The sequence below is a fragment of the Bipolaris oryzae genome (genome assembly GCF_000523455.1).
Source record: "Bipolaris oryzae ATCC 44560 unplaced genomic scaffold scaffold_194, whole genome shotgun sequence".
Classification (NCBI taxonomy): Eukaryota; Fungi; Ascomycota; class Dothideomycetes; order Pleosporales; family Pleosporaceae; genus Bipolaris; species Bipolaris oryzae.
Window position 1 is genome coordinate 13572 of NW_006911470.1, and position 13745 is coordinate 27316.

The window sequence follows — 13745 nt, forward strand, 5'->3', positions numbered from 1 at the left end:
CGCCTTGGTGGGGTCAACGTCAGCTCGCGATGGTGAGCGAGAGTCGAGGTCGAGTACACAAAAGGGTCCCCGGGTATGCGGTTAGTGTTGAACAAAGATGTTTCTGGAGAGCTGCAGGTGTCCTGGGACATGGGAAGCGGTAGCAGCCAGCTCGACGAGACCGCCGGGCCCAGCCGCCTGCATGTTTATGAGTTTTTTTGGCCGGGCAACGTAATCGATAGGTGCATGGCGGTGAGTGGCTGGGGCTGGCCAATCACAGCACCCGACAGCCCCCTGCCCCAGCCGCCTGATTACCGTTCCAAGCGATGGCCCGGCTCCCGAGATGCTTTAGCCCCCATGGCCGCCCTTGGTGCGCGATGCGCTGGCAATGAGGCGAACCGCTACTATCATGGTCATGATGTCGTTGCAGCTGCATCTGCACGGTCACCACATCCGTTCGCCAGCTGCCTTATTAGACACTCGAGCGAGAGGCCTGTTCGACAACGATACCAACACGAAACAAAAGACATAATCGACATTCAAATCAGTGGTATCTCGAGTGCTCGTCCCGTGTCCCTACACCCATAACGCCAACCTACACAGCCACGCCAATCCCATGCTTGCTTGTCAAACTCTCACCCCTCTACCTCTAGCATTTCCTTTAGCGCCTTTTCAGAGGCCCGGAGCCACCTGCCTCGCTCCTCCAATTCGTCCCCTATACCACCGCCCTCTTCCCTCCTCCTCTGAGCCTCTCTGGCCGCCGCTACCGTCCCCTGCTTTTGTGTCTCCAATGGCCTCAGCTCACGCTCCAGCTTCTCCAGATCTCTGCCTCGGTTCGGAATAGTGGCCTGGAGACTGGCAATCTGTGCGTTAAGAGCTGCAAGCTCTGCCTCTCGTTCGCTGAGCACTCGCTGAGTCTCGGGAAGCGGAAGAGCAAGCTCGGGATTGGTTGAGGCTGGCGCTTGTTCGTGCTTCAATCGTTCAATGTTCGCCTCCAGCCCTTCGATCTCGGTTGGGAGAGACTCAAGCTGTTGTGTCCGTAATTGCACGCCCTCGTAGCGTATTGCGAGCTCCTTGCCCTTGTCCTCCAACTGCTTCAAGATGTCGGCCACCTCCAACTTGCGCTTCTTGAGCTCCGCTTTCAGGCCCAGTATCTCCTTCTCCTTCTCATCGTTCTCATGAGCGTCAACAAGCCGAGGCGGGTTTTCGGTGATGCTGCGCAGGAACTTTTCTTTGGTGACTTGTTCGACATAACTGAAGCGGAGCTTGCTGAATAGTTCCTGTCGTTGTGATTAGACCTGACCCAAGACAACTTCTCAGGCCCTGCATACTTTGTAATGTAACAAATCAGCTTCGAGGGCTGCAGGATGTGTGTCGCTATTCTGTTCGCTATCCTCAGATGCTGCAGAGTTGCGCTTCTTTCCAGTTTGAGGGAGATCTTTTGGAGCCAGTGTCTCCGCAATGGCCAGAAGCTTGAGCGACTGTGATTGCTGTAACTGTTCTAACGCTGATGCTGGTGTTGGAACTGCAGACTTTCGTTTGGGACCCATTTTGCTTGCTATATCCTGTGTTTTAGAGTATGAAGGAATTCAAGTGTTTGTTTTGGCGACGGTCGCGGCTGGCATCTAAGGGCAGATTTCCCCGCGGCAGTTACCGCATGCAGACTAGCGTTGTTCGTTGGAATGATCGCACATCATTCTCCAAGCATCTCAGGAGCTTTGATCTTTGGCAATCCTTGCCCTTTTCTGGTCACAAGGAGCACCACGAATCATGACAAAGAACTTAGACGACGACGAATACGTCGCTGAGCTACTGAAGCAAGACGCAAAGAACGCAACAAAGAAATATGAACTTGTCGGCATCGATGCCTTCAACCCCAGGAGGTGCGTTCCAAGCCTGTGTGCCAGTCATGGCGTTATATGAGCGTTGAAAGTACAACAACACTCTCTGCTCAGGTAGTTAATGCTGACTTTTCTCAGAGCAAACTTAGGCGCCCCAAAACCCAACAAGAACTTCTTAAGAAACATCATCCGTCAAACCGACCGTCACAATGCAGCGCTACTTGCGAAAGAGGCAGAAGAGTCTCGTGCGCGACTGAGGACGATGAACCGCGAGCGCAAAAGAAGAGATATGCGCTATGAAGAAGAGCAAGAAAGAAGGGCTCCTGGAATATTGACCCCAGCCCTAGGGGATGATGATTTCACAAAAACGCACTCTGATAGACGGCGTGACCATAGTGAGGACGAAGACAGGCATAGGAGACGACGAAGAAGAAGAAGCAAAGAGCGAGAATCCTCCAAGAATACTTCGCCCCACCGACACAGAGACAGGAAGCGCCACAAAAGGAGACACGACAGTAATGACGAGAGGGATTCTTCTTGGCGGAAACGTAGACGGTCAAGGTCACCTCACGACAAGGCTCACAGGCACAAAGGAAGCGATTCTGATGCCGATCAGAGGTCACGGAGAAGAGACCGCGAAGAGCGCAGGCACAGAAGACGAAGGTCATACTCTGATACGACTTCACAATCCCGATCACCACCACCTCGACACTATGATCGGCATGAAAAACGGCGCGAACATAGAGGACGCTCTCCTAGAGACACCGAAAAAAGCTCCAAACGTAGATCTGACCGGGAAAAAGACCGGCCAAGCTCCAAAAGACATGCCGCTTCCCCAGCATCTGATTCCGACCCTCTCGAAGCCATTGTCGGCCCGCTCCCGCCATCTTCCGAACCCACGGTACGCTCCAAAGGCCGCGGCGCTTTCAAGCCAAACTCTATGGGTATCGAATCACGTTTCTCGTCTACCTACGACCCTAAAGTCGACGTCCGTGCAGACTCCGATAATGAAGACGACTGGGGCGATGCCTTGGAGGCGTTGCGTGACCGCGCACGCTGGAAGCAACAGGGCGCCGAACGTCTCAAGTCTGCGGGATTTACAGACGAACAAGTGAGGAAGTGGGAGAGAGGCGAAGGACAGAATGAGGAGGATGTGGTTTGGAAAGGGAAAGGAGAGGCTAGAGAGTGGGATCGAGGCAAAGTGGTGGATGATGAAGGAGATGTTGAGCTGAAGGCCGATTTTGGACGATTAAAGTAGGTAGTTTGGAAGGAACGAGTCTGCTCTCTTGGCCACGTGAATACTGCTTCATCTATATATACCCAGTAACACATTACGACTCGGATTCACTGGTTAAAAGTTTATACAAGTATTTATCTACCCGCATGTCTATACAAGTATCCTTTTCCACTCCCTCAACGCGCAGAATCCTTCTCTTCCCCCTGCCCCTCAAACCTTATATTTCCCTCCATCTCCTGCGACAACTTCCCCCTACCCGAACCCCTCAATTCCCGTAACGAAATAGGCGGCCTCGCCCTCTTAGCCTTACTATCCCCCAGACTCATCCTAAGCATCGCCCTCTCAAGCGTCGTAGTCAGTCTCTGAAGCAGCCACTGGGGCTCAGACACGTTGCCCATGAGCGGACTACGGAGGCCAAGCCAGCTCCAGCGCTGCTGCTTGCTATCGCCTGCAGAACCGATATCGGGGGCTTCGCCGTCGTCGTAGTGGGGATGAGTGTGCGGCCGCCGGTGGTACGAAGCGTCGCTTTCGCTCTGGCCAATTAGGCGTAGGTAATATCCCCATTCGTGGTATTCATATTGTTTGGACGGCTCTATCTCAAGATCTTTTATGAGGGTGCGGATTTCTTTTGCGAGGACGTAGTGGTAGAAGTGGGTGTCTAGTTCGAGATTGTCATCGTAATGGCTTGCTTCTTTTTCCTCCTCTCCAAACTCTGCTTCTTCGGCGTGTGTGGTTAGTCGGTCTTGGGTGTAGTGCTTGTGCTCGTTGGCCGAATCGTCTTGGTAGGCTTTCTTGTCCCATTTGCCCTTCTTGATTCTTGTCCATCCAACTTTGAGTGCAGCACTTAGACCTTCTTCATCGGGCAAGACAGTGAGGGAGCCAACCCAGATCGTGAAGTCTTTGAAAGCTTTGATGACCGTGTCGCCCATGTTGGAGATGAGGATTGTAAGGGTGGGGACCGCGACTAAGCTCCAGAATACCATGAAGGCTTTGCCAGCATTGCTTTGGACGACGTAGTCCCCGTAACCAATCGTCAGGAGCGACACGTATGCGTAGTAGAGGGAGACAAAGTAAGAGAATCCTTGTGGCTCTTCTGAATACCAGAATACCAGAGCTCCCATGAACCAGAGCAATAAAGCCGCTGCTGTTGACAGTGCCAAGGCAGTATACCTTCTCTTCCTTTCAGACAATTCTTGCACGCGTCGCATAACGCGAAACTCTTGCTCACGTCTTTGCGATTCTTTCAAGCCCTTTAAGCAAAACGTTACTTTTTTGAATAGCGAAATACGTATCGTCTTTGTTTCCTCGTCAATCGACTCCAGTACTTTCTGTCTCTTGACTTCTGTGAACCGAGCCGTCATCTTTTGCTTTCCATGCTCGAGCACGAGCGACCTGATAGATCCGATTACCAGACCGACCGTTACTAGCCCTCCGATGGCGTATGGAATCAACAAAGAGCGGCCCGTGTGCGTTTTTGGCACAAACTCTCCGCCGAACCCCATGGTAAGCAGCGTGAAGTTAGCCCAGAAGACTGCGTCCAAAAATGCCCAGTTCTCCACGTAAGAAAATATCAGAGCTCCGATGAGGAGGTAGCACACAAAGGCAATGGTCTGCAGCATTAGCGTCCGCTGACTAGCTGTAAGTCGGAATTCGCGATCATAATGCCCAGTGTACGCTCCAAACGCCGTGAACATCATCAGCGATGCAATAATGAAGTAAACCCCCGCAGCCATGATAGCATAGTAAAAAGCCTGACTCATCGCATGTTGCTGCATAGGCTGAATACGAAACACCGACGACGAAGCCACTCCAACCAGTGCTATGAGCAGAAAGCTAGCCATGTAAAACCCAATAATGGTAATGGGTTGCGCAATAGCAAATTTGAGTCTTCTCGACATGTTGAGCAGTAGACTGGCATTTGCCGATAGGGCAAAAACGAGAGATACCGAGTTCACTGCGATGAGCCATTTCGGATCTGCAATCTTGGTTCCATGGGCCTCGTCGCTGCCGGGTGGGATATATACGCGCCACTTTTCAACCAGGGCACAGATGGACATGCCGTTTGCAATTGGACCAAAGGTTCCTGCTATGAGTGGACTTGCTGTAGATGCAAACCACCATCGACTGTTTATTTGATTAGCCCAAACTTAAAAAAATGACTGCGTAGTGGTAATAATACTGGTTACATAACTTGGATCAAGATACTGCCGTTCCTCGCGCTCCGCTTGCTCGTCTTCGGCTTGCATTCTATTTTCGACATCCTGGGCGGCTTCTTGCGCCGGCTCATCGAGCCCGGGGTCGTTCATGGTTGAGAGGGGTATATCGAAGTTTCGGGGGTTTTTTTTTCTGGGGGTCTGGGGGAGTCCAGATGGGTGGGTACCGCAGTTGAGATAAACAAGATCAGCTGCGAGGTCGCGTGCACGAACAAGGAGGCAATGACGTAGGCATGAGACATGTTAAGCCAGCCACATCCCTTTGTGTATAACATTATATGCAGATCAACTCAGTATCGAAAACTATCTACTGTTCGATTTTCTGACACTGTGGAACGAGGTTTTTTGACTTTTGGTTCAGAGGAAGCTTTCTTGAAATTCTTTCCTTGATTGACTACTGCAACCAATTTCCGAGCGACTGTGCCTAACCACTTCAGATAGCCCTCTGTGTCATTCAATACAAATGATTAAAATAACCCCTTTGACTCTGACAACTCCTATGCAAAGCCGATTATTTGACTTATTTGTTACATGGTGTTGCGATATATTCCCTGATCTCAGTCTGGGTGAGGGCTGTGAGATTTGTCTAGCGATTCGGTACAGTGGCGTGCACAAAAACAGCGGGGGTTAACAACAACTCATCTATATTCCTATAGACTAACAGGCCACTTTCTTGTTGAGTAAAGTAACCAATAAACAAGTAAAATCCAAGTTGACTACAGCGAGAGTAATAATGGAATCTCTCTATCCTTATCTCCTTATTGCTTCCAGTTGTGCCATCAGACTCCTGATCTGCCAATACTGATGATTGGCGTGGTAGCACAATGCATGACATGTATGGTCCGCAATGATCATTACCTTCTAAAGCAGACCTCTGTAGGCCACGATCTCCAACTGCCCTTGTCTTGCTTTCATGTCTGGTGCCAAGGAGGGAATACTTCCTGTTGTTTGTGACATTGTTCTCTGACTTTTTTTCTAGGCGATTCTTTGGTTAGATTTCTCGTTTGTTTTCTTGTTTGTTTTTCTGCTCATATTTTGAGCTGGTCTTGGGCTGGTTGGATTGGCGGAGAGTCTAGTGTTTGTTGACTCACTAGACGCTATCCAAACACTACAGAAATTTCTGATATATCAGCACAGCTATGTGGCTTATGAGGATAGAGATTCTCAGAGCTAATCAGATCGCATTTCTTTGCGTATGAAACCACCTTAGGGACTGATCGTAATATCAGCTAGATTTAGAACAAAAGTTATATTGACCTGTTGGTTGTGCAGACAGAAAGATATGGCTTCGCTTTGAATGTGGTTTCCTGCTTCGATCAATATTGCTTTGAGACTAACAAGACTTGCAGTGTACTTGTGGGCTATATGTGGGCCTTGGTATTCTTATTGACTTGTAGTGATAACTACCACATACTCTTCAGGGATATACAGTTGACCAAACATGCCGATTCTTACAACTGCATATCGACGATTGCTATGCCGCTTGTCACGTACTGCCGACACAAGAGACGCTCTCGTTACATGTAACACAGAATAACTTTCATGCTACTCTCAATGACCTCACAGCATAGATCAGCATCTAAAAACACTCACAAATCACCTCATGACTCTATCCTATAGGCATGCGCGTGTTGCTTGGTTACATTCTTCAGGTGATTGCTCGTGCCGAAAGTTGCCTCCCAGAACCTCAATGCCCACCTATCCGGCACACGATAACCACAGACTATACATACATATCTGACTTCACCTAATACTCTCTTACCTCACCGATCAAAGCAGCTGGTCTCTCACCTGTCCCCGTCGTCGCCGTCAAGGTCTGCAGGTAGGATCGTGCCAAGCCACGCGGTGACGCACAGTGCTTGCCATTTCTGTATACAGTGGGCAAACAGCTTATTTGTAATCTCCTAGTCACCTCGCTTAAACCATAAGAAGCTTCTTACTTGTCCATCAACTGCTGTCTCGCTCCCAGCATCACCACTACACTACCTAGCATTGTCAACATGTCTAACGCAGATCCGCCTAAGACTGTTGCTGGCGCTGCTACAGACCGCGCGGAGCAGCTGGCAAGGGATCTTGCCCGTGCCAAAGAGGCTGGATGGACCAACCCAATCCCCTTCCAGTATGACACTGTTGTCGGCGGCACGCCTGCTGCAGACGAGACTCGCGACGCTGCTCCCTGGCTGTCAGATGCCGCCGTCTATCAGTGGGACGATGAGTTTGGCGATGTTGGTGAGCCCAATCCTGAGCTTGAGAAGATGCTCTTCCAGGATGAATATCTGCAGCGTGCCGGCAGTGCGATCAGCGCTCTCTCATTCGAAGTCACTGTTCAAGGCCCTACCAAGATCAACCCTGTTCGCAACGTAAGATACCCCATCTCACTTCAATAATCTGTACTAATCATTGGCATAGTTTGAGGATGCCGGTTTGCACCCGATCATGCTTGAGAATGTCAAGTTGTGCCAGTATGGTGCTCCAACTCCTATCCAGTCGTATTGCATCCCAGCCATTCTGACTGGCAACGACGTGGTCGCTATTGCGCAGACCGGTAAGTATCGTCAGCATTACGTTATTTGATACATTGCTAAAAGTGCTCAGGATCTGGAAAGACGGCTGCATTCCTGGTTCCCATCCTCTCAAAGCTCATGGGTAAGGCTCGTCAGTTGGCAGCACCTCGACCCAACCCAGCCCGCTACAACCCTCTTACAGACCGGGTCCGTGCCGAGCCTCTGGTATTGATTGTGTGCCCTACTCGCGAGCTTGCTACTCAGACATTCGATCTGACTCGTCGCCTGTGCTACCGTACAATGTTGCGCCCTTGTGTTGTGTATGGCGGTGCTCCCACGAGGAATCAGCGCGAGCAGCTCGAGATGGGTTGTGATATCCTCATTGCCACTCCAGGACGCCTCATGGACTTTATGCAGAACAACAATCTCCTTTCGCTCCGCCGCCTCAAGTACGCCAACTAGATTACTGTTCATGGAATTTATGCACTAACAAGCTCACAGGTTCACCGTCATCGACGAAGCCGACGAGTTGCTTTCAAGTGGCTGGGAGGAAGCCATGGAGAAAGTGTTTTCTGGTGCTGGTATGAGTTACCAACTCCTTTTCTTTTCTACTTGCTGATGATTGCTACAGACGTCAACTCCGATGCGGATCATACCATTGTCATGCTCTCTGCTACCTTCTCCAAAGCCGCTCGTAGGCTTGCCAAGGAGTACATGGAAGAAGGCTTTGTTCGAATCAAAGTAGGAAGGGTCGGTAGCACTCATCGCAACATCAAGCAGGAGATCCGCTTCGTTGAGGACGATGATAAGAATAAGGAACTCTTCGATTTGCTCTTCGATGGAGGCCCACAGCGTTCCCTCATCTTCGTCAATACCAAGTTCAAATGCGATAAGGTCGACGACTTTCTGTACAACAAAGGCTTGCCCGTCACTTCGATCCACTCAGATCGCACTCAGCGTGAGCGCGAGGATGCTCTGTAAGTACTTACTGCCTAGCTGAGATGAATTGCTACTAAAAGTGTGAATAGCCGTTCGTTCCGGACTGGACGTTGTCCTATCCTGGTCGCCACTGGTGTCACTGCTCGTGGTCTCGATGTCGCCAACGTCAAGCATGTCATTAACTACGACCTACCCTCAAGTCAGCACGGTGGCATTACCGAGTACGTTCATCGCATTGGCCGCACCGCGCGTATTGGCAACGAAGGGAAAGCCACCTCTTTCTTCAACGACGGCAACCAGGATATTGCCGAAGATCTGGTCAAGGTTCTCATTGAATCGGGACAGGAGGTGAGCGACTTCCTTGAACAGTTCAAGCCTCAAAACCCGTCGGCCATTGAGTGGCATGATGGCACTGACGAAGAGTCTGACGATGGCCTGGGTGGTGGTTTTGGCGGAGAAGCTGGCGGATTTGACATTAGTGCCACTTTTGGTAACGAGGCAGCTGCTGGCTTTGGTAGTGCTGGGGGCTTTGGTGGTGAGAGCTTCTCTGCAGATGCTGACGACAAGGTTGCATCTTGGTGAGCTATCAAGAGGTACCCTATAGCTTGCATACACTCTTCGACCGTGCTCGATAGCCGTCTCGATGCGGATCATTACTGACTGTACTCGATGGGCTCGTGGTTAAGGCTTCACAGCATGGTGGGGTAATAGCATCTCTTTGATGGAGAGTTCACAAAAGCATTTCAGCGGGGGCGGATCATGGGTCATTTGTGGGAAGGAGACTATAGTAGCCTGTCCACGTAGACAAAATGCCAATTACATGTGCAGAAGCCGATGAATGAGGTTTGTGTGGTTGCGATGTTTCAAGGACGAAGATGCAAAGATGGAAAGACTTCTGTGCCATGCTTATGCCGTTGGAAGTCCCGTCAAACTAGACGCCAGTATGCATGCTGATGCTGTAGTGTCGATGCGCACATGGAAGAAGTATTTTGCCCGTATCCAGCTACCAGAAGGTGTGTAGTGGATGCAAAATTATGAAATTGAGCTGGTTGTAATTGTATTTGCGGTATGGTCAGGTTAGATGCTTGTTAATTCTACGAGACGGTTGGGACGACATAAAATGCCAAAGGAGGTCCACTTTTGATGAAGAAGTTGTGCTCTGCCTCGGCACTACCAGACATCCTTGCAAAGCTTCGCCTGTTGAAGCTTTGGCCCAGCTAGCAGGGGCATGCTAAACACTACTATTGATGTTTCCCGCCTTGCAATGGCGATTGTGGATGACATGGTTCATGGACTGACGTCACGAATCCGCCTTTGTTCAGCGCCCTCAATCTGGGCAGCTTGGACACGCCATGCTTCGCCTATCTACGTTGTACGTAGGCGACTGCTCACTCAGCACTCGCAGCGCACCTTTTCTCGCCCTCGCGCGATGCTCAGAGCATGCTGCGCTAGGTTCGTCCAACTCATCCCTATGCGGCCACAACGATGGGCAGCTTCTGGCACTCGATCGCGTATTTTTTCCGGCTCCCATTCCACATCCAATGGCGGACGGCGCTCGTACAACTTCCGCGCTTCGTGCCGCTGTCCATCCTGCACCTGACATCGCCGAAGGGTCCGCATCCATTCCTGATTGCGCTGCCGAGCCGCAAGGGGCATCTCATCTACGCGTACACATTCGTGCCGCCGGCACCGGCGGATGCAGATGCAGAGAGTGAGCAGCAGCGGAAAGAGACGGGCGAATGGCATGTACCGGTTGTTTTGGACTGTGTGTAGGACCCGTGTACCCCAGGATGCTTGTGGCGAGTATGCTGACTTTGGGTGCGTGTTGTAGTACATGGAGGCGGCTTCATTATGGGATCGCCGCTTGAACAGGCACCATATGCATCGATGATGTCGCGTGAGCTTGGGGCCGTGGTGCTGAGCGTATCGTATCGCATCGGACCGTTCCACCAGTTTCCCGCGGCGATTCACGATGCAGAGGATGTGCTATCTGCAATTCTAGATACGAGCGGGACATCAGAGGCAGGCAAGGTCCTACGGCAAGAGGTGCAGAGATACTACTCCATGGTGCGGACGAATGTGCTGGAGGGAAAGAACAAAAAAGAGCCAGTTCTTCCGCACATCCAGCATGCCACGGATATGGTGCTTGATCCCACGCATCTGGCGATATCTGGTTTCTCAGCCGGAGGCAACATAGCGCTCAACATGGCGATATCGATTCCACCCTGTCCACAGATGGGAATGATGGAATCACAAACACTCGGGCCTGCGGATCGCGATTGCATGTCACCGACACTCCCGGCAAACCGCAGAGCAACAATTCTAGACGATCCATTCCAGTCATGGCCGTCGCTCCTCCCACCACCCGAAGCGCAACCGCGACTGCTCCCACTGCTACTCTTCTACCCGTCTCTCGACGCACGGCTGCTGCCGCACGAACGCCCACGGAGGCCTATGCCAAACGCGCTCAAACCAGACGACTACCACGTTGAGAAGCCAAGACAACCAGGTCTATTCTCTATCTTGGGACCAACGTACCTGCCCAAGAAACTACGGGCGCATCCTCGCGCTAGCCCCGGTCTCAACGACCCAGAGCACATCCAGAAGAACGCAGCTATTTTTCTTGTGCTACCGGAGAAGGACTCGCTAGCGGTGCAGAGCGATGTGTGGGTGGACAAGATGAATAGTAGCAACTGGACGGGTCCCGTACGCTTTGGCGATGGCCGAGCAGGTGACTGGGACGGCACCACCACTGCCACTACCACTACCACGAGCGGTGATGGTGATGGTGATGGCAATGGCCAAAGCCAAGAATGGTGCTCGAATGCATCCCATGCCAAGAATGGCGGACTGGAGATTTGGCACGCTCCCGGTTGCAGGCATGGGTGGACGCAGTTCCCCAATACCTTTGTGCCGGAGCATGAGGCGCGCGAGCGTGATGCAGTGTTTGCACGGGCCGTGCGGTTTGTGAGGGAGAAGTGGGAGAGGGAGTTGGCACTGGAATGCTAGGGGCAGGGGCAGGGGCAGGGGTAGGGGGAGAAGGGAGAGGAGGGGCATGCAATATGGGGAGGGGCTAGTAAGAAAGTGTATGTAAGGAGGTGAGGGCTAGGCACGATTAATGGCTGGGCGATCTTTCTTACCTACAGGTCTCGGGGAAGTGCGTCGTGGGGCCATAAGGGGTCTGTGTGCGGGGGAAGAGGAGAGACGAAGGATGTGGGATAAGATGGGGAGTTTTTTTCTTCTCTTTGTACGGTACCATTGTACATCGGTCTTATTTTTTGTTTGAATCTGACATCTGAAACGAGGTTGAGAAGGGATGATGCATGGATGGGGGACAGTGTGTATAGGGCATACTTGGGACTTTGCATAAAATACTATTAATCTTTCTTGGTATATACCGCAAGTAGTAGTAACAGTAGTAGTAATAGTCAATTATTCATCATAGTTTATTCTTACTTTGTTATAACTCTCCTCCCCTTCCCCCCCCCTTAACTATTTTTGGAGATTTTTCTTCATCAAAACTCAATGTAAAACACACATTTTGTACGTATGTATGTATGCGTTCAGAAATAGAATTTCACATGTGTGTCATTGTGCATTTAGTAAGCGTTGATTGTCCCATCTTGGCAAAAAGTTCTTTCCGTTAGGCAAAATGCAAAAAAGTGCGTGTGCGTGTGCGTGTGTGGTAGTTTGTCTATTCCGGGACTTACCGGCGAGTTTAACAAAGAAAAAAGAGATCAGCAGGAGATGAGGGGGCGTATATAGTTTTTGGATATGAAATGGGTGGGCTTGGCTTTGACTTGGCTTTGTCGAGTCTTAATGAAGTGGACTTGAGCGGAGGGTTGTGGGCGCAAAGGTTAGATATTGCCAAGAAGGATGATCATTTGTTTTTTTTCGTTCTGGGACTTGGATTGTTCTTTTCGGGGGCAAAAGTGAGATAGGGGGTGTGGGAATGTTATTTTGGTACGGACCGGCGAGTCGTCGGGAGGGAGCGGATACGAGTTGCGTTGAAGGCTAATGGCTAGTTGAACAAGGCGAAGGTTCTCGGGAATAGGGAAGATGGATGCTTGGATAATGGGCGAAAAAAAAGAGTCTGTGCGCGCGTATATTTTGTGGTTGTGTTGACATGAGGCTAGTGGAGGGAAGGAGGGCATGCACGTGCATGTGTAGTTACTCTAATTGCTAGATGGGAAGGAACGTGCACGTGTTTTGCTGTATTTGCTTGTTTTGTGTGGCGTGCATCTCATGAACTGTATTTGTTTGTTTGTTTGTATGCACTGCTTGTCTGTTCAACAAGAGAATGCTGCTCTGTTGTGCACACCAAGACAGGTCCGACCATGGTTGCAGTTGCGTCAGGAGCACTTTGATCCGTGTTCCGAAGGCAATTGCCGTGTGGCTGAGCAGGGAAGTATGGCGACGCTTGTAGACGGCATTATGTTGTAACATTCAAGGAAAAGGGATGTTTGGTTGGTAGAGCCGGGATAGGTGACGAGCTACTCCACACTCTTTGCTGTACACGTGGGGCCATGCATGCTGACGAGTGGAAGGGAGAGGTTTATTTTTGCAGCAAGAAGCGGAAGTCGGCATCACGCGTGAGCAAGAGACATAGGGTGATTATGATGATGATGACAATGACGAGGGTTCATGTTTTGTCTTTGGCTTTACGTCATGCTGGTGCTGGTCGGGGATTGTCAGGGCATTGGAATGAATGCAGCGCGTTATCTCGGAGCCGCTGTCTGCAACGAGGAAGCCGCGGTTGTAGCCGGGTGTATCAAGTACGGCCCCATGTGCGTTTACTCTTACGTGGGGTAATAGTAAGTAGTGTAAGTACATACTGCGCAAGTACACACACACACACACACCATATATATGGGACGGCTTGGTAACGCAAAGACAACAAAAAAAAAGTCCGGTCCGGGCTGCATCGGCTGACGGACAAGAGCGATGCCGGAAGAGGCATGTACAGCCAAGTGTTGTGAAGATGCAGATGGACAGACGCAGGCGCAGACGGATGAATGGATGATGATGATGA

The 13745-nt window shown here is 50.8% G+C and overlaps 4 protein-coding genes across 4 annotated transcripts; 2 read left to right on the plus strand and 2 right to left on the minus strand.

Annotated features, from left to right (window-relative positions):
• Positions 1-614: 614 nt before the first annotated feature.
• COCMIDRAFT_9001 (uncharacterized protein) lies at positions 615-1529 on the minus strand (the record flags this gene model as incomplete). Its single annotated transcript, XM_007694034.1, has 2 exons — positions 615-1259; positions 1311-1529. The coding sequence occupies 2 exons, from the start codon at positions 1527-1529 to the stop codon at positions 615-617; spliced, it is 864 nt and encodes a 287-aa protein (XP_007692224.1).
• A 220-nt stretch (positions 1530-1749) lies between these two features.
• On the plus strand, positions 1750-3078 carry COCMIDRAFT_106647 (uncharacterized protein; the record flags this gene model as incomplete). The annotated part of the gene is made up of 2 exons (XM_007694035.1): positions 1750-1862; positions 1959-3078. 2 exons carry the CDS (start codon positions 1750-1752, stop codon positions 3076-3078), a joined length of 1233 nt encoding a protein of 410 aa, XP_007692225.1.
• A 155-nt stretch (positions 3079-3233) lies between these two features.
• Positions 3234-5363, minus strand: COCMIDRAFT_106655 (uncharacterized protein; the record flags this gene model as incomplete). Its single annotated transcript, XM_007694036.1, has 2 exons — positions 3234-5203; positions 5249-5363. The coding sequence occupies 2 exons, from the start codon at positions 5361-5363 to the stop codon at positions 3234-3236; spliced, it is 2085 nt and encodes a 694-aa protein (XP_007692226.1).
• Positions 5364-7270: 1907 nt separating this feature from the next.
• COCMIDRAFT_40543 (uncharacterized protein) lies at positions 7271-11722 on the plus strand (the record flags this gene model as incomplete). The annotated part of the gene is made up of 10 exons (XM_007694037.1): positions 7271-7630; positions 7680-7815; positions 7866-8223; positions 8276-8355; positions 8406-8751; positions 8803-9291; positions 9676-9726; positions 10036-10089; positions 10207-10478; positions 10545-11722. 10 exons carry the CDS (start codon positions 7271-7273, stop codon positions 11720-11722), a joined length of 3324 nt encoding a protein of 1107 aa, XP_007692227.1.
• Positions 11723-13745: the final 2023 nt, after the last annotated feature.